The sequence below is a fragment of the Arachis hypogaea genome, chromosome 18 (genome assembly GCF_003086295.3).
Source record: "Arachis hypogaea cultivar Tifrunner chromosome 18, arahy.Tifrunner.gnm2.J5K5, whole genome shotgun sequence".
In the NCBI taxonomy this organism is placed as follows: Eukaryota; Viridiplantae; Streptophyta; class Magnoliopsida; order Fabales; family Fabaceae; genus Arachis; species Arachis hypogaea.
Genome location: NC_092053.1, coordinates 15263376 through 15286681, shown reverse-complemented (window position 1 = coordinate 15286681; position 23306 = coordinate 15263376). Strand labels below are relative to the sequence as shown.

At 33.5% G+C, this 23306-nt stretch overlaps 2 protein-coding genes and 1 non-coding gene across 3 annotated transcripts; 2 read left to right on the top strand and 1 right to left on the bottom strand.

The window, feature by feature from the left end:
- Positions 1-12373: 12373 nt before the first annotated feature.
- On the top strand, positions 12374-14079 carry LOC112772211 (early nodulin-like protein 9). The gene is made up of 2 exons (XM_025817111.3): positions 12374-12725; positions 13240-14079. Exons 1-2 carry the CDS (start codon positions 12521-12523, stop codon positions 13851-13853), a joined length of 819 nt encoding a protein of 272 aa, XP_025672896.1. The 5' UTR covers positions 12374-12520; the 3' UTR covers positions 13854-14079.
- A 264-nt stretch (positions 14080-14343) lies between these two features.
- LOC112772210 (protein disulfide-isomerase 5-4) lies at positions 14344-21180 on the bottom strand. The gene is made up of 15 exons (XM_025817110.3): positions 20975-21180; positions 20177-20267; positions 19900-19994; positions 19368-19425; positions 18536-18720; positions 18362-18419; positions 17899-17939; positions 17676-17750; positions 17307-17363; positions 16616-16682; positions 16346-16489; positions 15832-16053; positions 14968-15120; positions 14811-14888; positions 14344-14726 (listed from the first exon to the last, which is right to left on the bottom strand). The coding sequence occupies exons 1-15, from the start codon at positions 21013-21015 to the stop codon at positions 14649-14651; spliced, it is 1443 nt and encodes a 480-aa protein (XP_025672895.1). The 5' UTR covers positions 21016-21180; the 3' UTR covers positions 14344-14648.
- Positions 21181-22496: 1316 nt separating this feature from the next.
- Positions 22497-22567, top strand: TRNAG-CCC (transfer RNA glycine (anticodon CCC)). The gene has a single exon. It is a non-coding gene; the product is annotated as a tRNA-Gly (tRNA).
- Positions 22568-23306: the final 739 nt, after the last annotated feature.

Sequence of the window (23306 nt, the reverse complement as noted above, 5' to 3'; positions counted from 1 at the left end):
TATGTGGGGAGGACAAGAAGGCATATGTTGGATAGGGATGAGGGTGTGAATGGGCCAAGGCAAGGGCAACAGGCTGGAGAGGAGGGCCCAAATTGTAATGACACTATGGGTGAGAATGAAAGCCCAAATGTAGTGCATGGAGCAGGAGACAATGATGAGCCTATTGTGGAAGAGCTAGATTCTGACATTGACAAGCCATATCAGTATGAGTCATAAGCATTCAACTCTCCAATTTCTTCGGATGATGAGGGTAGAAAGCCTAAATTTCATGAATTTGATGATGACACTGGTTATGGTGAGGTGAATTTTGAAGTTGGAGAAATGTTTGACACCATGGCACAATTCAAGCAAGCATTCAAGGACATGTTTGTTTTTGAAGGAAAAGAGTTAGAGTATATAAAAAATGAAAAGCATAGAGTGAGAGCAAAGTGTGCGGAAGAGGGCTGTCTTTGGCTAATCCTAACTTCCTGGAACAGCCAGAAACTGTGTTTTCAAATCAAAACATATGTTAAGGAGCACACTTGTGGTAGAAATCTGACAAGCAACATGGCAAGTAGATCATGGGTTACAAGCAAGCTAGTGAAGAGGTTGCTCACACAGCCGCAGCTATCACCTAAGGAGGCTTTAGAGCACATGAAAGAGGACTATAATGTGCATATCCACTATAATACTTAAGCTAGTATTAGGAGTTACAGGGATTTAAATGTCTCTTAACGTGAGTATCGAAAGGGTTTATGTGTCTTGAAAATGGTTTAATGAGAGGTTTATGAGTCTTAGAAATTGTATAATGAGGGGTTTATGAGTCTCATAAATGGTTTAATGAGGAGTTTATATGTCATAAATGTCTTACTATTGATTACAGGGTGATAACCAAGCTAATGTTACACCTAAATCTGGTGCTGCTCCCTCTGTAGTTATAGATCCTGTGGTAAGTTGATGACTAATTTGTGTTATCAAATTATGGTGTGGTTTAAAATAGGATAACCCATGTTTTGTGCACAAATTATAGGCTAAATCAAGGAAGCATAAGAAGAAGTTACCAAGAAATGTTACTCTAGCGACACTTCCACAAACAGGAGAAAAAATACCAGTGTCACAATCTGCTCCTACGAATGAGGTAATAGTAGTGACAAATATAACATTGTGGCTGAAATTTTAGTGTATTGTACAGAATCTAATTTACATTATCGTTGGTCAAAAAACAGGCTCAAGACATCAATAGACGAAGTAGTGAAAATGGTGATGAATCACTTGCACCAAACCCAACTGTACCTAGTCCAACTGCCCCAGGCCCAACCACAACTGCAACCAACCATGGCTTGCAAAATATGATGAATGATCCACAGATTCCTGCACCATTCCGGAAGAAACAGCCAATTTGTAAGCCATTGACATCTCAAGTTCATAGGCCGTTACTTTCACCCACTGTGCCCACAAACTAAGTCCCATTAACCCAACCAAGGATGGCTACAAGATCAACTACATCCATTGGCATTTCTCTCAAGACACATGCAGCAACTAGTGCTGGCACGGCAGCTAGGTTGTTCCAATTCATCCCAACACCAGGACTCAAACAAGGAATCAAGGCACCAAGCTTCGGAGCACCACTAAGCTTTAAAGAATTTGACTCCACTGCACCCCCTTTTAAAGCTCCAAGAAAAAAAATGAAGACTAGATAGTTATAGCTAGTATATTGGATAGTATTTTGTAACTTATATCTGATTGCAAACTATGCCTAACATTGGTCTAGTATTTTGGAACTTCTAGTACTTGAACACTTTAGATTATCTGTTTTGTTTAGTTACGAAGGCATAATATGTAATGGCATATAGGTGTTTTCCAACTTTTATATATTATGATATTTTGTATTTCAGGCTAAAGATTTTGATTGCATACTAGATTTGGTTTATTCTTGATTCAATGAGATTGTATGAAAACATATTTCAAATAACAAAACACTGAGAAATTGTCACTTCAACTCAAAACAGTGAAAAATACTAGAAGACCATATGTCACAAGGTTACTTATAATTTAAATCACAACAATCTTTCCATCATTGAAATTCAACAATTTAACATCACAGTCACCATCCTTAATGTGCATCTAGTTCATAACATCAACATCCAAAATAAGTTACAATTTTTTTACATCCTATTAAGCTGAAGTGCAGTAATAAAAAATCCAACAACAACGGCAATGATAAATGCCATGATAATACATCTATTCTGTCTTGTGTATCTTTTTCCATGAACTCCATCATATAGCTTAATCTCCATCTCTTTAATTTTGTCCTCCAACTCCTTCAATCTCCCATGAACTTTCATCTTCTAGACTTCTACCACTGTATAGCCAGACTCAGTTATCAGCTCATCCATCCACTTAAAATATTTACAATGCGTTGAAAGAGTCTATAATTATGAACAATTATTTTTTAATCAACCTAATTACAGAGAAGATTGTAAGATGGAATACACCCTAATGTACCTTAAAATAACTGCAACCAAAGAACAACCTATTTCGGTTATTTGATGTGGTGGATTCAAAGAGAATCGCATAAGCTCCACAATAGCAGCTTGGATGTGTGAACTTCTTCCTTGCCATGCCAACATTGCCAGAGTTGTCGCTTCCCATCGACTTCTCTTTCCATGAACGACGGATTGAACCTGATGAATGTTCTTCTGTGTTCATCACTGAAGGCAATGTGAGATTTGATATCTAGGGTTCATATTAACATTTGGGATTACTCTTATTAAAAACTGGAATCAAAACTGCAGCATTTTTGATGACTGTGTACATGGATTCTATCCTATCAACAACACTCAGTCCACATATAATAGTTACCGGTACAGGTAGGATCTTCCGGTTACTTTTTACCTGTAAACTAACAAGAGGGTCCTTTTGGTCACACGGAGAGAATCGATGAGGGCCGTGTTGTTAATTTCTAATGGTGAAGGGCGCCAGGTCAATTTCGTAAATGGTTAGGAATTGGGGAAGGGTTTTACTCTAAAAAAAAGTATAATTTACAAGTATGACTTGTCAATCATTTAATGGAATTAAAAAAATCTCTCTCTCTAGATTGGAAGGTGATTAATCTTATTTTTAAGTTATAATATTTAATTACAGAAAAAACTAAACTATAAGTTCTGAGATTTAATTGAACTCATCATATATTTAATAAAAATATTTGAGGCTAAAATTTAAAAGTCATGTCATAATTTTTTTTTATATTTATTAATTATTACTAGACTAAATATATAATATTAAATATAATAAATATATAATTTATTTTATATAAAATTATAAATATTAAATTAAATAAGATAATTTTAATTGATATTCTAATGGTATAAACTAGAAGTGATGTCTAATTTAATCTCTGAAATTTTCAATTTGCTTCAGATTAGTCCTTCACTTTTTAAAATGACCAAATAATTTTTTTACTCTCAAAATTATGAATTTTCGTTCGTTCAAAAGTTAAGAGATGTTTTAACGGCGTTGAGGTGTACAGTTAAGTGCCAAGTTGGCACTTAACTAAATAACGTTGTTTAGTGATGAACCTCTAATTACAGCAAAACGACGCCGTTATGTCCTCATAATCTATCCTCCCCAATTAAAAAATTTTCAAATGGTCCCCCATTACCTTCCCACCAAAAATTGCAATACGTTCTCGTCACCCTCATCACCTCTTCATCTTCCTTAGGTTAGCGTCGTTGTGGCTCACTGACAGTCATCCACTGTCCTCTCATTTGATCAGTAAAACTCTTTATCTCTGTCAATATCATCAGCCTCAAACATTTTCTACGGGGAACGGTAAGAATTTAGGTTTTTTTTATTTTTATTTTTTTTACTGTGTTGATGTTAGTTGGGTGATTACCATGGTATGTTATGATTCTGATATTTGCATTTAACTTTTTTGAATATATTCTGTTATTCATTTTTTTGGTGGTTGTGTTCTAGAGTTTAGGATTTTTGTTTTGGCCATAGAGCTAATTTTTTGTGGTGATATTCTGGCTTGCAAAGTTAAATGTATGTGATAGTGTGTAATAAATAATTTGTTAGTTAATAATTTGTTAGTATGTGATTGTTTAATATTTTTTGAAAATTAAAAATTTTTGTAATGGTAAACTATGGTATATTTTGTTGTGTTTCTTCATATGAGTGATCGGCTGAGGCTCATTTTTCACCATGGAGGAAGGTTTGAGACCCAAATTTCTGATGGTAGATTTGTATACACATCAAGTCACACTGATGAATGGCTTAGAGTTGATGCAGATTATCTGGATGTTTTTGTCATAACTGGTTACTACAAGGAGTTGGGCTATGATGAAGCCGATGCTTGCTGGTACTTAGACTCTAAAGATGATTTAGAATACAGTTTGAGGAGGTTAAAATTGGACCAGGATCTAAGGGATATGGTTAGCTTCTGCTTCTAAAATAGTAATGTCATCTATATCTATTTTGAACATGGTTCTTCTGTCCCTGAGTTTATAGATTATATGGAATTGTCTGATGATGATGGATGTGTTGGTGGAGGAGGTGACAAGAATGACTTACAGCAACATAATTGTATTAAAAAAATCAACATAATTCTAAGCCAATTGTGTGCTCCTATTGAGCAAGAGACTCTAACACCCCAATCCACACCATAGTCCACACCCAAGCCCATACCACAACCCACACCACAACCCACACCCAAGCTCATACTACAGCCGACACCACAGCCCACACCCAAGCCCACACCACAGCCTACTATCAGCATTCCCTTATCACAATCGAATCCCATTGCTCCCAAAAAAAATTCCATCAGTACAAAGCCATTGTCTCAACCAAATCCGATTACACCCACTCTCCTAACTCAGAAAAATAAACACAAAATTATACAAATTGTTCAGAGAAATTTCACCACCAAACCAACAAAAAGATTTGGTGACTTCAAATTTAACACTTCAACAAAGTTACCTAGAAAACTTGTGATTAGATCTACTGGTAAGAAGGCACCTCGAAAGCCAATCATTGAGGCTGATGGTGAATTATCTAATTCATATGAATCTGCAGAAGATAGCCTTTACAAGCCACATCTACCACCTGGATTTTCAGAATCTAGCACTAAATCTGAGATAAAAACATCTAAAAAAAGGAAGAAGCAAGGTGCCAATACTTAAAACAAGAAAAAAGAAAAAGTTGTACAAGAAGAAGAGTTAATCCCCCCCCCCAACTGATGACTCAAACTTTGAGAAGGATGGAGGATATGAATCAGATAAATGCAGTCTTAATAATTTATTTAGTTGTACTCTATTTTTTTTTACTAAATTATATTTGTTTAGATTTATTTATTGTATTTTATTTAGTTTAGTTTAATATAATCTTTGGTTTGCTAAAGCATATTTGTTTGGTGTCATTTTATTTATTTAGTTTAGTGTGCTCCATGTTCTTTTGCTAAATCATATTTGTTTGGACTTATTTATTGTATTTTATTTAGTTTAGTTTAATGTAATCTATGGTTTGCTAAAGCATATTTGTTTGGAGTCATTTTATTTATTTAGTTTACTGCAATTCATGTTCTTTTGCTAAATTACATTTGTTTGGACTTACTTGAAGTCATTTTATTTAGTTTAGTCTAGTGAAATCTATGATCTGGTAATACATATTTATTTGGAGTCATTTTATTTATTTAACTCAGTGTACTTTATGTTCTTTTGCTAAATCATATTTGTTTATACTTATTTATTGTATTTTATTTAGTTTAGTTTAATATAATATATGATTTGCTAAATCATGTTTGTTTAGAGTTATTTATTTAATTTAGTGTAATTTGATAAGCAGGCTCATTTTTCGGTGACTCTTGGAAGTCAGATGAGTTGAGAACTCCACCAAATTATGATAATGAGGCAGATCCGGTTGTGAATCTAATTTTTAATGATGTTGTCAAATTTGGCTATGTCAGGTTAGAATTATGGATGAAATTTACAACTAGAAAAGCTTTCAAGAGGGTTGTTACAAACTATACTCTAGAAGAGGGAAGAAGAGTAAGATATTCAAAGAATGACGCTACTAGAGCTAGAGTTATTTATAGAAATGAACAGTGTCCTTGGTTGATCTATTGTTCTTATAACAAGATGCATGCATGCTGACAGATTAAGGCATTTAATGATGACCATACTTGTGAGAGAAAAACAAAAAATAGGTGTGCAACTAGGAAGTGGGTTTCTGAAATCCAATAAAAAAGATAAGAAAGCAACCTACTTTCAGGCATTGTGAGGTATTTGACTATTTCAAGAGAAAAACTGGAGTTCAATTGTCTAGGACCACCATTACAAGATCTTTAGGAGATTCCATGAAGATTGAGAGAGGTGATGAAGCAGCCCAGTATGCCGAGCCTATGGATTATGCAGAGGAATTGTTGAGGTCAAATCCGGAATCTACTATGAAACTAGGTGTGAATGCACAGCCTGAGGGAGACCCTATCTTTCAGAATTTTTATGTGTGTCTTCATGGTTGCAAGCAAAGATTTGTGCATGGATGTAGACCCTTGATTGGTTTGGATGCAGCGTTTCTAAAGATTTTCTATGGAGAATAGTTGATTTGTATCGTGGGACAAGATGCAAATAATCACATCTACCCCATAGCATGAGCTATTGTTTCTGTTGAGAACACAACAATTTGAAAGTGGTTCTTGAAATTTTTGCATGAAGACATCGGTCACTATCAGGAGCATAACTGGTGTTTCATGAGTAACATGCAAAAGGTACGTATAATGTACTATATAGAAGCACGCTATATGATATATTTGACTGTTTAGATTTAATGATAGTTTTGTTAGGAAATATTTGGATTTAATGAATGTATAGTCAGGGTATATTTTGAGCATTAGGCACTTGTGAATTCTGAACTGGTATCATTCTCATGGTCATTCTAAACTATTACCATTTTCACTTGTGAATTGCAGGGATTCATATCGGCACTGTAGGAGGTTATACCTAATGTGCATCACAGATTTTGTGCATGGCTCTTGTGGCATAACTTCCAAAAGCGATAGAAGGACAAGCACCTAAAATCATTGTTGTGGGCATGTGTTAGAGCACAGACAGTTCCAGAATTTAATAAAAATATGCAAACCCTCAAGACTATCAATGTAAAGGCATGGGAGTATCTGGACAAGATCCCCAGACAATCCTGGACCAAAGCGCACTACAAAACGACAATGTATGCAGCGACATGTGTGAAGTCTTCAATTCAGTCACCAAGTCATACAGATCAAACCCAATACTTACACTATTGGAGAAAATTAGGAGGATTGTCATGACAAGTATGGCCAGAAATAAACTCAAGCTGGCCAGTCATATTGGACATTTACCTCCCATACAACAGAATAGGCTTGTAAAGGAGAGATATTCTAGCAGATACTAAACACATATGTGGTCTGGTGATGCTGTAGAGTCATGTTTGAAGTTCATGGTGATCCCCACAATGTGGTAGTTGATTTGAAAAATCACACATACAGTTGCAGGTTATGGTAGCTATCAGGTAATAGACATGTAGATTTTTTGGATTTATTTTTCTAGATACTGCAACATATTCACTTAGTTATCTTGCTTTTAGGATTACCTTGTCGTCATGTCATTGCGGCTATTGCATGTATGAATGGTCGGCCTGAGAACTATGTTCATGTATGATTGACAATAGGATCTTACAATAAGACATATGAGTTTCATATCAACCTGGTCAAAGGAGAAGATATGTGGGACAAGTCTGAGTACTCTCACTGCTTACCCCCAACAAGACCAAAATCATGTGGGAGACCAAAGTTCTATGCAAGAAAGAAGGATGCACATAAAGTTCCTGTTAGAGACAGTCAAGAGAGAAAGTCCACAAAATTAAAGAGGCAATATGGCAAGTTCACTTGTGGAACTTGTGGCGATATTAGTTACAACACAAGGGGGTGCGAAGTTGCAAAAAAGTTAAGGGCAGAGGAGGTAGCAACAGTTGCAGAACAAGCTGATGATGAAGATGGTGAAGAAGCCCCACAAAATGCTCAAGTTGATAATCAAGTTGGTGATAAAGTTAGTCCCTAACAAGGTACTATTGTAGAAGGTGTTACTGGCTCAAGGTGTTCATGGTGGTATGGCCCTAGCTATAAAATTTTGGCTTACTTTATATTTTGTATTTTGTACTATGTTATTGCTTAATTAACATTATTATGAGCTTTTGTTAAGACAACACCATTGTCATAGTTATTATAATTATAATGATATATTACAAGTTAATCTAGTTAAAGGTGTATATTTATTAGCTTTATTTTGTCATTACATTATCCTTCATCCAAGTTAATATCCAAGTTAATAAGATACAAAGTCGAGGAAAACTTAACTTCATTCATTTATAATCATAAATCATTACATAATGATCATGGACACATTCACACTCTAACTTTTTTTTAACTAAAAACCAAAACAACTAAATACCAAAACCAAACCCAATAGTTATTACAATACATGACAGCAGCATCTTCAATGTGCTAATACTACTCTCTAAAAATTTTATTATGCAATTGAGTTCATTAAAAACTTCTTCTACAACGTGAACCACACCTTATTCTTCATATCCATTAGCCCAACGAAAGAAATTTCAGTGAACTCCAAACTACAATAATTCAAAAAGAAACATTGAATTAACAATTATCAAATCATCCTTTTAAGCCCGTATTAACTTAACAATTCCATTAAATAGAGAATTTTACCTCATAGTTGGGACACCCATGAAAAGGTCTTCTTGGATTTTCTGGCGTCGCTGAGTACTTAATCACCGTACGCAACCCACAATTGCATAATACAACGTTCTTACTCCTGGTTCAAATTTTTCGGTTACTGTAGTTTCTCCCACTGGAATTGTTCTTACTTGAGCATTCTTGACTTCTATCACTACCGCCCCTCATGATTCACCCAAAAGAGTGACTTTTCAGAGTTTCACAAGATGAACAACAACAACGAGGAGGAGAGAGTGGAGATGAAGAACAAAGATGAACAACAATAACGAGGAGGAGAGGAGTGGAGACGAAAAACAAAGATGAACATTTGAGGGGTTAGAATTTTTTTTTTTTTTGAACAAAAGAGCTCAACACAATAAGGTGGAGCGACAAGCAAACCAACCCTACAACATAAATAAGTAGATAAAAAACTTCCTTTATGTCATCTCCGGCATAGCCATCAACAACAAAAAGGATCTAGACTACTCTATTCTCTAACACTGTTTAAAGATTGCTGAAACACCTCCTCTGCACTCCTTTTCTTATTATTAAAAATCTGTCTGTTCCTCTCTAGCCAAATGTTCCAAATAATCGAGAAGAAGCACATAAGCCACCTGTTACACTCTATCTTCCTGTTGGCAGCACCTGTCAAACTCTCAAAGTGTTCTTTTAGGGAGCCCAGAAAAGACCACGATCTCTAAAATTCAGATAGCCATAGACACCACACCTGCCAAGTAAACTCACAACCCAGGAATAAATGATTATTATGTTCAACTTCTGTATTACACAATCCGCACATGTTATCACCTTGACTCATAATACCCAATCTAACCAGTCTTTCTTTAGTATTCACTCTTCCTATCAGAGTAAACCAGATAAATAACTCCACTCGTGGCGGCACTAAACCTTTCCATAAGGTTCTTGTGAAGCTGTAGCTAGTTATGTCCTCCGAGAGAGATTTTGACTGTACTACCTGCACAAAAGAGTTAGTTGAGAATATACCTTCCTTGTCAAATTTCCAAAAAAATTTGTCTGGCTTATCATGTGCCAGCTTTACAGGTCGTAAATTGAACCACCAGATCCAACTCCCATTGGTATAAATCTCGCCTCCACTGAAAATTCCAGATCCACTCTAGCCCATCCCAAAACCCACAATCCCTTATGACTGATCCTTTTTTGTTTGAAATGGAGAAAAGCCTCGGAAAACTCATCTTTAATGGACCACTTTGTAACCATAGATCTTCCCAGAATCGAGTCCTCCTTCCGTCATCCACCTCCATAGACAACCCCGCAATCATCTTATCTTTCACAGCATTATTCCTGAACTGCATTTGACAGATATCCTTCCATGGACTCCCTCTAGTAGGTAATGTTTGAGCTGATAACATCACACGGGGGTTCAACTCATAGCAAGAGCACACAATCTTCTTCCATAATGGATCTTTTGAAAATCGCCACCACCACTTGAATAGTAGTGCGGTGTTTCTAACCACGGCATCGCCTATCCCCAATCCACCCAATTTTTTGGAGACTTGAACCACCTCCCACTTAACTAGCGCCAGACCATTTCTGCCTTCCTCCTTGCTCCACAGGAATCTTCACTGTAGTGATATCAACTTTTCTGCCACTGCCTTTGGCATCTTGTACAGACTCAAGTAGTACACCAATTTGGGTTAGGATTTTATAAGTATGAATGGATCAATTGGGTGTTTTAATCAAATTTGAGACACCAATTTGAATTGAACTCATTGTGTGTCCACATCAGCGTTGTACACCTCAGCGCCGTTAAAACGTCTCTTAACTTTTGGACCAACGAGAATTCACGATTCTGAAAGTGGGAGATTTATTTGGTCATTTTAAAAAGTGGAGGATTAATCTGAAACAAATTAGGAATTTTAAGGACTAAATTGGACATTACAATGAAACATAATTAATTTATTGCTTAAATTAAAAAATAGCTTATCTTACGGAATGTATTTAAAGTCTTATTTTCTTTAATAAATAAACATTAAATCCAATTTTTAACCAAAAAAATATTAGGAAATTAACAATCTTTTAAATATTATCTAATATTTTTTGCCAATATTTTATTTTTAAATTATTAGAAGTTGGAATTAGTATTTAGAATTTAAAATTTAATATTTAGGATATAAGTAGGGACGGAACTTAGTTAAGACAAAGGGGGGCCATGGTCCCCCCAACTTGTTATAAAAAAATTAGTAGTACTTCTTCAAAAAATAAAAAATAGTTTAGTTGGCTTAAATATTTTGCTTTTATTGCACAATAGTTTTTAATTTTAAACATTAAAAACCTGTTGGATTGTGATTTGTTGGCTTTCACAACACATCAAAATTAAAAAATAAAATCAAATCAAATAAAAAAGTTATCTAACAAAAAAAACATAAACATAAAAAGAGATCATCTAACAATCAAATCAAATAAAAAAGTTATTTAACAAAAAAATAAGAATAAAAAAAATCATCTAACAAAATAAAAGATAAAAATTATCATTATAAAAAACACGCTGCTTTGCTAGCAGCTTCTCTATTCGCATTTCGCAGTTCTCTATTCAACAAGTAATACTCCTTCTACCTTTGAGTTCAAATATAAAAAAATAGGTATTTTTTATTTAATTAATTTAATATTATTTTATATTTTACTGTTTATTTGATTTAATTTTTTATATGATAAAAATATTTAAAATATTCAATAAGTATTGATATTATTTTATTTATATAAAATGATAAAAAAATTCAATAAATATTATAAATTTTAATATTTATTCTTCTAATTTTTTTTACAAATTTTATAGGATATATATTTAAATTTTTATATAAAATAATGATACAAAAAATTAAAAAATTAATGTATTTTTAAGAGAAATACTAATATTTAAGAAAAAGAGTACTATTATAAATTATTTTCTGTTTTTTATCTGTAGAATTATTTATTTATTATCTTATTAGTAACAAAATTAAAGAATAATTATATTCATAAATTTTATTTTAATATAAATATTATTATTAAATTTTTATGTTAAATTTTGACCCCTTCAAAATTTTGTTTCAAGCTCCGCCATTAGATATAATTATCTACCAAAATAAATGGTAATCTTTGCATCACTTTCTTCTTTTCCTTTCGTTTTCCTTTCCTTGTCACTCTTTTCCATATCTCAGATTCTCAGCATAAAGGTAGGAATTGATATACTGCTCGAACAAGTCATCATAATATATAAAATAATTCATTAAAATATACCACATACATGCGTGGCACTAAAATGGAATGGACACAAATCACATTCACCAGAACAAAAGCATCGTATTAGAAATATTTTAAGCTTTTTAGACCTCAAAGTTAGTGATGATGAGACTGCAGGTTTTAAGGTTAAGAATGTGACTTGAGACAACCACCACCTAAATTTTTATTTTAAAAAAACTCATAGCAGCGAAGCAAAGCATAAATCCAAGCACGAAGTTTATTGTAATGAAATCCGAACATTCAACCTTCAAAGAGACTCAAGAGTCCAAACAATTCAAGAGAACTTATGCTTTGCTCTAGAATCAAAGAAAACCCCAAGAGAGGGAGAATAAGAAAAAGTTACAAAACCTTCATAGCCACAGTTTGTGAAGTATACATGCATTATTCTCATACCTACATAAACCCTGATGATGTTTCAGTTTATTGCACCCTTCTAGCTTCAACATAGTAAGCATTATTTTGTTGCAAGTGCAACAGCACCCCCATTGCATCTTCTCAATTCTTCCTTGACCCTATACAATGGCTACTACCAATGTTTTAAGGTCTAATGAAGTGGGTCATGTCTTATTGGGATTGTTCTGTCTATTGCTCTTGGTAAACAAGGGTAATGCTTATGAGTTTGTAGTAGGGGGTCAAAAGGGTTGGAGTGTTCCAAGTGACCCCAATTCCAATTCTTACAATCAATGGGCAGAAAAGAACAGATTTCAAATAGGAGACTCCCTAGGTGAGTTCTTATTTTAATCACATGGTATATATTGTTATCATTGGTTTTGTCAAAGGTATGGAATAGAAGTGGGAAGATTTGAAATAATATGGCTCTAAATAACATGAAATATTTTTAGTATGATTAGTGAAAGTAATTGTTTTCTTAGAAAATATATAATTTTACTCTATGTTATAGTTGTAGTATTATTTAAACAAATGCGTATTTAAACGTTTAATTCTTTGTATACTATATTAACACTCATTTTTATCATTTTTAAATTTTAGTTTAATCGTCACTCTGACATCAAATTCCTAACTATAAGCATCTATTTCAAGTAAACAAATAACACAACTACTCTAAGGATAATGGTATGAATTGGATGTAAAGAGAACACCTTCTTCCTCTTCTTAAATAAAGAACCTCTATACTTTCAGTGTTACATCTAAAGCTAATATGGCTAGAACAGTGAAACTTTGTAATAAGTAAATGGTACGTTGACATAGTTCAACATTCAATTTGATACCAATTGCAGTGTTCAATTACCAATCTGGTCAAGACTCGGTGCTTCAAGTAAGTAGTGAAGACTATGCAAGCTGCAACACTGATGGATCTTCTGAAAAATTCTCTGACGGCCATACAGTCATCAAGCTGAAGCAATCAGGGCCACACTATTTCATAAGCGGAAACAAAGACAACTGTGCCAAGAATGAGAAACTAGTGGTGATTGTGATGGCTGACAGGACCAACAGAAACACCAACCAAACAGGCACTGCTGTTTCTCCTTCTCCTTCTCCATTGCCCACTCTCTCAACAGAGTCAATTGCTCCTTCACCACCAACAGCAGGGACTGTTGGCCCTACACCACCAACAGGAACTGTGGGTGCTCCTCCACCAACAGGGACTGTCGGTGCGCCACCACCAACACCAGCAGGGACTGTAGGTGCTCCACCACCTACACCAACCGGGACTATGGGGACTCCACCTCCTCTGCAAGGAGTTTCACCTCCACCACCAGGGACTTCGTTGACAAACCCAACTTCTGCTCCTGTCAGCCAACCTCCTCCTAATGCCGCTTCTTCAGTCTTTCTCAGCTTTGTTGGCTCTCTTGGAGCACTCATGGCTTCTATTCTGGTTTTATCATTCTAAGTGGAGAATATGAGCCATTTAGTTTTCTATTTTTTTCCTCGGCATATGTATATTACATATTTTCCATGGCTGCTTCTACGTTGAGTGGGGACGCCATTGGCATTTGTTTGTGGGACATGGGTAATAAGGTGACAATGTTCACCCTTTTGTGTGATTCATACTTGATGCTACACGAATATTCAATAAGTCGAACTTGAAATAAAACCATTTTATAATTCACTGTAAATATGCCAGATGGTTCTATTATAGTAGTGAATTTATTCAAACTCAGATGACACCAAGTTATGCCTTAGTTGCAATGTTGATGATGATGCTCCCTTCTGCTGCCAAAAGGAAAAAAGGAAAGAACGAAATAAAGGAATAAACAGAGAATCACCCTGTAACCGATCATCAAATTGCCGAAAGCTGAAGGAAGAGCTCGTATGAAAACACTGGAGCAATGGTGATCCATGAAGGCTTTACTACTTTAATTTAACAGAACATTGAAATAAACAATAAATGAATGAATGAAGTAACATGTTAATCCTAAGAGTCTTTTCTCAACCATACGAACAAGGACAAAAAATTTGGTGTAAGCAGAAATCCAGGACACGACCCTTAAACATAGAAAGCCCAGGATACATTTATGGAGCTCGCAATCCCTGTAATGATCATTTGACCGAATTAACAACTCAAGTTACACTTCTATGCCTTTGTAGCATATCTATAGAGAACAATGTGCTAAAAGGCCTCCTAGTTAAAATGGCTTTAGCAAAATCAAAAGCCCTACTCTAGATAACAACTTTGAACTATCTATCAAAAGTTTTTGCCAAGCTCAACTTTTTTCATTAGTCTAATAGTGTTGTGCAGAATCGAGTCCAAAATTCCAGCTACCTGAAACCAAAGAGAAGACTGTGAACAACAAAATTAGTGAATAGTACAAGTGTAAAGCCTCTGTCTGAGAAGACTGATACAAACCGTGAAAATACCCCCAATGATAGCACAGACATTTGTTATAAAATGTGAAAAAGATTTCGGGTTTTCTGTTACTAAGACCTGCACATAAAAACATAATTTACCGGTTAAAAAGGAAGCAATAAGCTCAAGTCAAAACTATGAATCTCCATACGAATACCTGCATGGGGGAGAGCTCAAGATGGAACTTTGCCACAGGAATGTGTACACTCTGTGCTACACTGCTGTGTGCTGTGTATTCATACTCCTCAACTAATTTATAATCTTTTCCAGTAATCACCTCTGTTTTAACTATCTGGAGGTAATGCTCCATCTGCAGATATATATTGTATGGTTGAATAAAGCTGCAATACACTCATCTTTCTCTAGTTATCAGCATTCATTCAGAAAGAAATTACTACGAACAGAGGCATCAACAGATGAAAGATATTGTATCAGTTGTAACTGATTAGTTGTTTTAGATTAATTGAAACCAAAAACTAATAAGGGGACTTCTAAATGGATTTATTGCCTCCATTCCATGTGGCTTTCATTCTATTTGTGCCTTTGGGTGCTTCAAACAGGTATTACTGATACATATGAAAAAAAATAATTGCCGGATCAAATTTAGTTTCAAGTAATTCACAAATTTTAAAGTGTGAGACTAACAGTTGCAAAGATTAAGAATATAAGGAGGTCTTTTACTGAATGCAACTTCAACATATATAGGGAGCAAAACTCTCATCAATTTATGTGCTGGTCATTGCAGATTGCAGAAGCACCTGTAACATATCAAAATTATTTACTAGAAAATTTAAGACTGTTGCTTAAACTGGTTTCATCCTTTTGACTTGCTTGACAGCCAAGGGAGGGAAGGAGAAAGGGGAAAGCCCTAAGCTACGTGCCAATGTTCCATAATGGTGTATGGTATATACTGATATTCTAATGAACGATTTAGAGTCTAAGGTACTATATGTCGATGCCATGCATAAAATGTTAAATGCTCAAATTAGGAAAGTTGAAAGCCAAGTTAGAATCAACTTACAGTAACATTTGCTCCTAAATCACGCGTATTGATGAATGACCGGCCATTCAACCTTTCATGGCTGCTACCAACATAAGGTATCAAGCGCTTCACATCACTCAAAACCCTAGGTGACAATTTCCGTCCAAAAGATAGATGGTGTACGACATGTGACATGTTCATTTGAGAAGCATCGAAAGAATGGGCATCAGATCTAGCTGATATAACCAAATCTCCTGGAACCTGCAGAGTTGGAAACAGCTTGCATTCAGCATAATATTAAAATCTATAATGTTTTCAGTAAAGATAGGTCAAATTCCCAGTTTAGTTTACTATTTTTCTTTTGATATAAACAAAAGAATACAATGGACGAAAAAGACAAGTGTAAAAACAAGCAAGGAATCAAAAGCATCAGTTATTTGGAAAGCAATGTAAGAAATCCTAGATGATGCTCATATTTGAAAAGTGAAAACTAGGAAGCAAATTTTGCTTTACATCACTGTGTTAGGCTAGCTTTAGCCATCTGGGAGTTTACCTTTTTGACACGCACATATCCTTCAATTCTACATCCCCCAGCTAAAGGTGCAGGTCTTTTTCTGTACTCTGTACCATTGGATTTATCCTCCAAACCTAGCTTCTGAGATTCTGCAGGGAGAGAAGCCACTAACTTCTCCATTGTCTGTAGTGAAATACTTTATATCAGCTAAGTTTCACTTTTCAATGGATATGTTTAATTACGTTTCAAATCATCATCCAGACAGGAAGTTAATTCAAATTTACTAGAAAAAGAAAATATAATACGTACCTTGACTAGGCTATCTGTATCACGATCTCCATAATAGGACTCATGATCATGATCTCCATGGTCATCTCTGAAATAGGAAGCATATTTTTAAACTTATATTCAATCCAAAATCTCTAAAACTAATCACAGAGACACAGACCAAAGAGTTGCAATATTCAGGTAGGATGCACATAAAAAAAAGGAAGAAGGAAGAAAAAGAAAAAGATATGCATATTGATCATGTAGATTTTGTTAGAAATGAATTGACATAGGTTTAAGTGCGAGGGAATGAGGGATAACAACATATTGAAATAGAATAGAAATTGTCTACATGTAAAATTGGAAAGTTGATGGATGAAAATCCCCTCAACATCTAAGTTTTCCTTACCATTACATGTGTCGGGACACACATCCCCTAAGAGCCTTCTTTCAATGTTAAATCGATCTACACTAACACTTGCAACCTTACATTTTCTTACTGCTTCTGTCATTACTCTCAGCCTTTCATCATTTCTCCCATTCTAAACAGAGTTTTAGGACCACTCTGATAATCTTTTAGAGGCACCAAAACAGTAATATCATATCCATGGGAAATGCAATATCTAGAAAATAAACAAGCACCATAAAAGGTACATAATATCTAAAGGGATACAGAGATAAGCTACTTATTATTGCTCAAAAACTGAATAAAAAAAAATATTTGTATTATTACCTGATATCACTTCCTTTACGGAAGATACGAATTGATGGATACCCTTGTATGTGATGGCTGCATTTGATGAAAAATATGGTTGAATGGCAAAACGTAAACATGAGGATGCCAAATGAAATTACAGAAACACAAAAACTAACAAAAATGACATAAGAAAAAATCACATTACAATAAAGAACATGTATTTCAAATTCATATTCAACTTGAAAAAGTATAAGTATAAAAGTTCATGTCCATCTTGTGAACAAGGAGATAACTAAATTACAAATTAAGAAAAGAGAAAGATTGTAGAAGGAGATAAGTAAATTAGCTGAATCTTTGTTTTTGAAGGGGAACAAAAGCAAGAAAAGTTTTGAATTTTAATAGTACCTCCGGCATAAATCTCCTTCTTCCGTGCAATCTACCTTCCCCAAAACAATACGGCCATCGATCTCTGGATCATATCTGCATACAAATGTAATTGTACATAACGGATATTGAATTTGTAAAATGATGTTAAGGTAACTTGTAGTTATAGAAAAGATAAATAAGAGTACGACTTCTAAAGTATAAATTCTAGGAAGTGAGAACAGCACATTAAAAGATAAAGTACCTCTCTTTTATTATTTTAGCTGCTTTCTCCCATGAAGGTTTCTGAGGGGAAAGAGATGAAAGTGTCATATATATATATATAAACTACCAATTATTAAATGGAAGAACTTCTTCATAATTTCTCATCATGGCTAAGTAAATAGCCAACTAACGTGGGCACATGTTAAGTAGATCTTACCCCTGCATGCCATATCATTCAATCTTCTGAATCATGACATCACATTAGTCATTACTGATATATAAATAAATGCTGGTGAGGTTAAACTAGACGCTCAAATCAGCCTTTACCAATGCTACTCGGTACTTAATTTTTTTGCTTTTAGGGAATAATGAGAAATTGTTGATATATAAGCAGTAAATAAGATCTATTTAGAAAATAACATGAAGGGGAAAAAAAAAGATGCCAAGAACCATCCTATTTTCTGAATTGAGGAAGAAATCAGAAACTAAGGTAAAATAATTACCAAGCGTTGACTCCAGTAACACCAAGGAGCATAAAAATTTACAACTGTAATTGGAAACCTGACAAAAAATTTTCCAAAATTGTGTAAATGCATCTGGAAAAAGAACTATTCAACTCATACTCAGCTTAAACACATAAAAACCAAATGAATGAATCACATAATTGACCCACTTACAGACGAGAATATTTATCAAAATTGCGTGATGTAAGTGTAAGAGAACCTTCAACTGATTCTTCCTCTACTAGCTCATCATGTTTAATGATGTTTGCAGTTGTCCCTGAATGAAATTCAGCCCCAGTGGGTCTTAAATTTGTATCAATAGAAAACTTGCGAACTGTTTTTGTTATATTCAGTCTGTTCTGAAAACAAGAGGTCACAAATTAAGGACAAGGGATAAAAGTAACCTATGATATGGTATGATATCATAGTAAATCATAACATGCATGAGAAAATGAACATTTTATATTAATAATTAATATAAAGAATAATGCAAACATAAAATTAGTCTACTTCAAGTACTTATTTATGTTTTAGTATCCTGATTTTACACTTCAGAGACAATTATGATAAGTACATCACGCACAATTTTGGAAGAGTACTAATGAATAAAACAATATAGGAAATCTAGAAGGACAAATAAATACCATTATGACATTATCTAGCCGTTAACTAGAGGTTTCTTATGGTATGAATTCACAATATAGTAAAAAGTATTGAATTAATAGGTTCCTCACGTTTAGGCTTCACCTGGTCACTTAGTTTTAAACAATATCTCCATTAATAGGTCTACTTGAGCTAATTTAAAGATTTTATGACTTCAAATGAAAATAATAGATAAATAGACATATTGATGTTTCTTGTGCTGCACCTGAACCCACACTATGGTCCATGTAGAGAGTCTATGATGCATTCAAGTACTCAAAACCCAAAGAAAAACTTCTAAAATCACAATCACAAATATGTTTTGCTAGAAATGATCAGACTGAAAAATGGAATAGAAACTTACTGTTCCCAGCACATCACTCACATCAACTGATGCAAACTCGCATGAAAGTGCAGGAAAACTGCAAGATAATTTGGAGCAATCAGCAAGAAGTGATAGACAGCAAAAAGGATAAATGGCTATGGGATTAACTGAACATACTCAGAAAAACAGAATAACAGTTGGTAAATGAACTGAAAGAGAAAAATCACAAGACACTATCATGTTGGCCATCCCTGATTAATACCAATCTCACAATCATTCATTATACATAAAATATAAATTGGAAAAACCAGTCCTTCAACACCTCCATCACACATCCACACTCCCTAATTTCAAAGTGAATTGACGAGAAAGAAAGGAGTGTTGTTAATATGAAAAGTACAGTTTACAAATACATGCTGACACAAGACACAATCCCAAGTTCTTTGCAGAATACCAAGCTTAGGTGAAGAAAACCATGAAGCCACCAATAGTATACACAGACTCGAGCAAATGCCTTAGAGAAACATCATATATTATAACAAAGATAGAAAATACCTATTTAGGCTTCTACCTGATATTGAAATCTATACGTAAAAACTCCCCGTCAGAACTCTTGTCAACAATCACAGATGTAGTGGTGCTGAAAGACAAATAATTACTGAGTTCCTGCATGAAGGTTGCATGATGTACATCAAACACCAATTCCAAGATCAAACTTTTCAAAACCAAATTGTGAAGCATAGGACCTAAATATCAATTGAGAACACAATCAACATGTGCAATCATGCATACATAACACGTTTACTAAACATTTCAAAGACCTGAGCTGGAATTGTAAAACCACTGACCATTCCAAATAAAAAGATCATGGAAAGAGCTGCTACTATGGATAACCCCGCTCCAGATAGTGATGCCTCAGTTAAATCTCTAGGGATTTTTCTGTAGACAGAATAGAGACATTGGAGTAATTTACATATCAGCTAAAAGAAAATGTCACATTTGCATCCACAAATCATAAATTACGATTATTATTAAAATTTTAAACCACTCATTGAGACTTATATAACACACCACCATTTCTTTTACCGTTTTTACACTTCATATATAAATTGTCGGTTAAAAACTTCTGAGATTTTCAATTACAAGAAAGTGCCAAATCACGAATTGACGATAGTAAACAGCACACGCTGAAGTGAAGTGAATCAAAGTTAAATCCTTCATTCACTTATATATTTGTGCCTTCCATTTTTGCATGTAAACACAGAAACAGAACAAACACCACATCCTCATTCTCTTCAGTTCATCTCGCAAGAATCACACTCAACGGAGCTTTAAAATGCAACGAACAACATTCCAAATTACAACTACAAGCTAAAACACAAACACACTACCAAACCCTTGCATTAGAAGCTTAAAACCAGCACCAATGGATTATAACGAAAATCTCAAGGAATTCACATTCACGTATTTGCGATCAAATCGGTAAAATTGACGGCATTGTAACCGAAGATTGAAACTCGAACAACACGAAACGATGCATTCACGTCGACATAACATGAACCTGGTGATGCTCAAACGCGAAATGCAATAATGCGGATAAACGAAATGAGAAAAACAAAAACTAAAATGATGAATGAGATCCTTACCTGTAGAAATCAACGGATTTGAGTTTGCTTGAGGAAATCATGGCTGCGACTTACGAGGAACTGAAAATTCAGAGAGAAAAAGAAAAAGAAAAGGAGAGAAGAAAGCTCAAATCTCAGAGAATGAGATTTGAGAATTGAAAGGGAGAAAGGTAGCGTAATAGATCGAAAGAGCTAAGCTAAGCTTTCTTTCCTTCAAGTGTTAGCATACACTATTCGGTGTTAAGTTATAGTATTCCGAACCTTTTAACTAAAACTCCGCTCTCACTCTCTACTACTGCTCTGACTATGTAATATTATATTAGTCTTCTTTTAATCTTATTTATTTTTTTATTAGTATTAGTGTAAAACTATAACTATCTCACTTTTGAGTCCATCTCGTCTTTAAGAATTAAATTATAATCGAATAAGTGAAGACAGAATGCAAATATTATATAGAAATGATCACACACATAAATATAAAGAATTAATAAGATTCTGCTTGCATTTTCATATGATTCTATAAGAGGCAATGGGGCATGGTGTATTTTGGAATAGATGAACGGTTTTTGTCAGGAATGTAAGTTATAGGATAGTATTATCACTGTATTCTTTTTTTTTTTCTAATCAGATATACATTATGCCGAAAGCTTAATGACTAACCTCTCAATATTATAGAGACACAAAATGATGCATTCCTATTTTTTAGTAAATATTGAACTCAAAATAAATAATTAAAAAATACAGATTCTCATTTATCTATATTAAGTTACATATTACTGTATTCTAGTGTTAATATTTTTTTATGCATATAGCTCTTAAAAGAAAATATAAGGTTAAATGGTAATTTTGAGTTATAATTTAATTTAAGAGTTTTTAGTTAAAAATTAATTAATAAATATTTTAAAGATATGATAATCTTATGAATATAGAATATTAGAAATAAGAATATAGAAATATAAAAGATGAGATATAACTTTTAGAATTTGATGGTTTTTTTTTTTTATTTGAGAGATAAAAGATGACTTATGTAAGTATCAGAGTGATGATAACATTAATGTTATAACCATTTGGTCATTATTAAATCAGCAATGATGTAATTAAATTTGTCTTTTACAAACTCAAAATTAAGTTAAATAAAACTAAATTAAATTGTGGATCATCGTATAATAAAAATCGAAGTATATTCATCTTTAATGACGAATCTTATAGCTTAGCTTCAGTAACGGACCATACTCTTTAATATTTATTTGTCACGGTATGAAAAAACTTTGTATTACATAATAATAGACAAATAAAAATATAAAAATTTATGTTTGGATGTCATCAGTATAAATTTTTTTGTAGTTTATAAAAATCAAATTTATAATTTCATGTTTGAAATAACTTATAAATAAGATCGTATCTTCTAGTTATATAGAAGAAAATATTAAATGTTTATCTCATATTAATATTATTACACAAATAAAACATCTATTATTTTCAATTCCAAAACAAGAGATACAAATTTAATCTTAATAAAATCTATCTGAACCAAGGACATCAAGCGCATCTGGTGTAGTGGTATCATAGTACCCTCCCACGGTACTGACCGGGGTTCGATTCCCCGGATGCGCAACTGGTATCATTTTTAGGTTTCTTTTTAATAATTTTATTCTTTTATTCTTTTATTTCTTCATAAATTGGTTAAAACTATGATGAAATCATTTGTTTGTCCGAAAACAAAAAATATTTAAGCATGAAGAGACACATAAATTTCTTAAATTTTTAACCAAAAAAAATGCAATAATATGACTTAATACTTAATAGTAAATTTTGTATAAGGTTTTTTTCTTATGCTAAAACGGTTAAAATTATCATGAAAAGTTGAAAACACTTGTCTAAAAAATTTAAATACGAAGAAATACATAAATTTTTATATTTCTAAAAAAAACACACAGTAATATAATTTAGTAATAAATTTTGGATAATTTTTTAATTTGTATTATATTTGATCCGTATGTTATATAACTTGGCTGAATAATGAATTCAGATTATAAACGGACAAACTTTAACGTTATAGCTTGGTTGCAATCAGGGACGGACACAAGGGGGCGAGTGGCGGCCTCGGTCCCCCTCCAACTTTTTTTAATAGTAATAAGTTATTATGTATAATTTAATTTTTTTAAAAAAAATATTTAGTATTTAGTCTAATATAAATAAAAGTTCAGTCTAATTTAAATATTAATAATTTTTAATATCTAAAAAATAAGTAATAATATTAAAAAAATCTGAAAAAGATATTATTACTAATATTTTTTAATTAAATAAAAATTTTTAAATCTTATAAAGTGAATTCTTTTTTTTTGTGGCCATT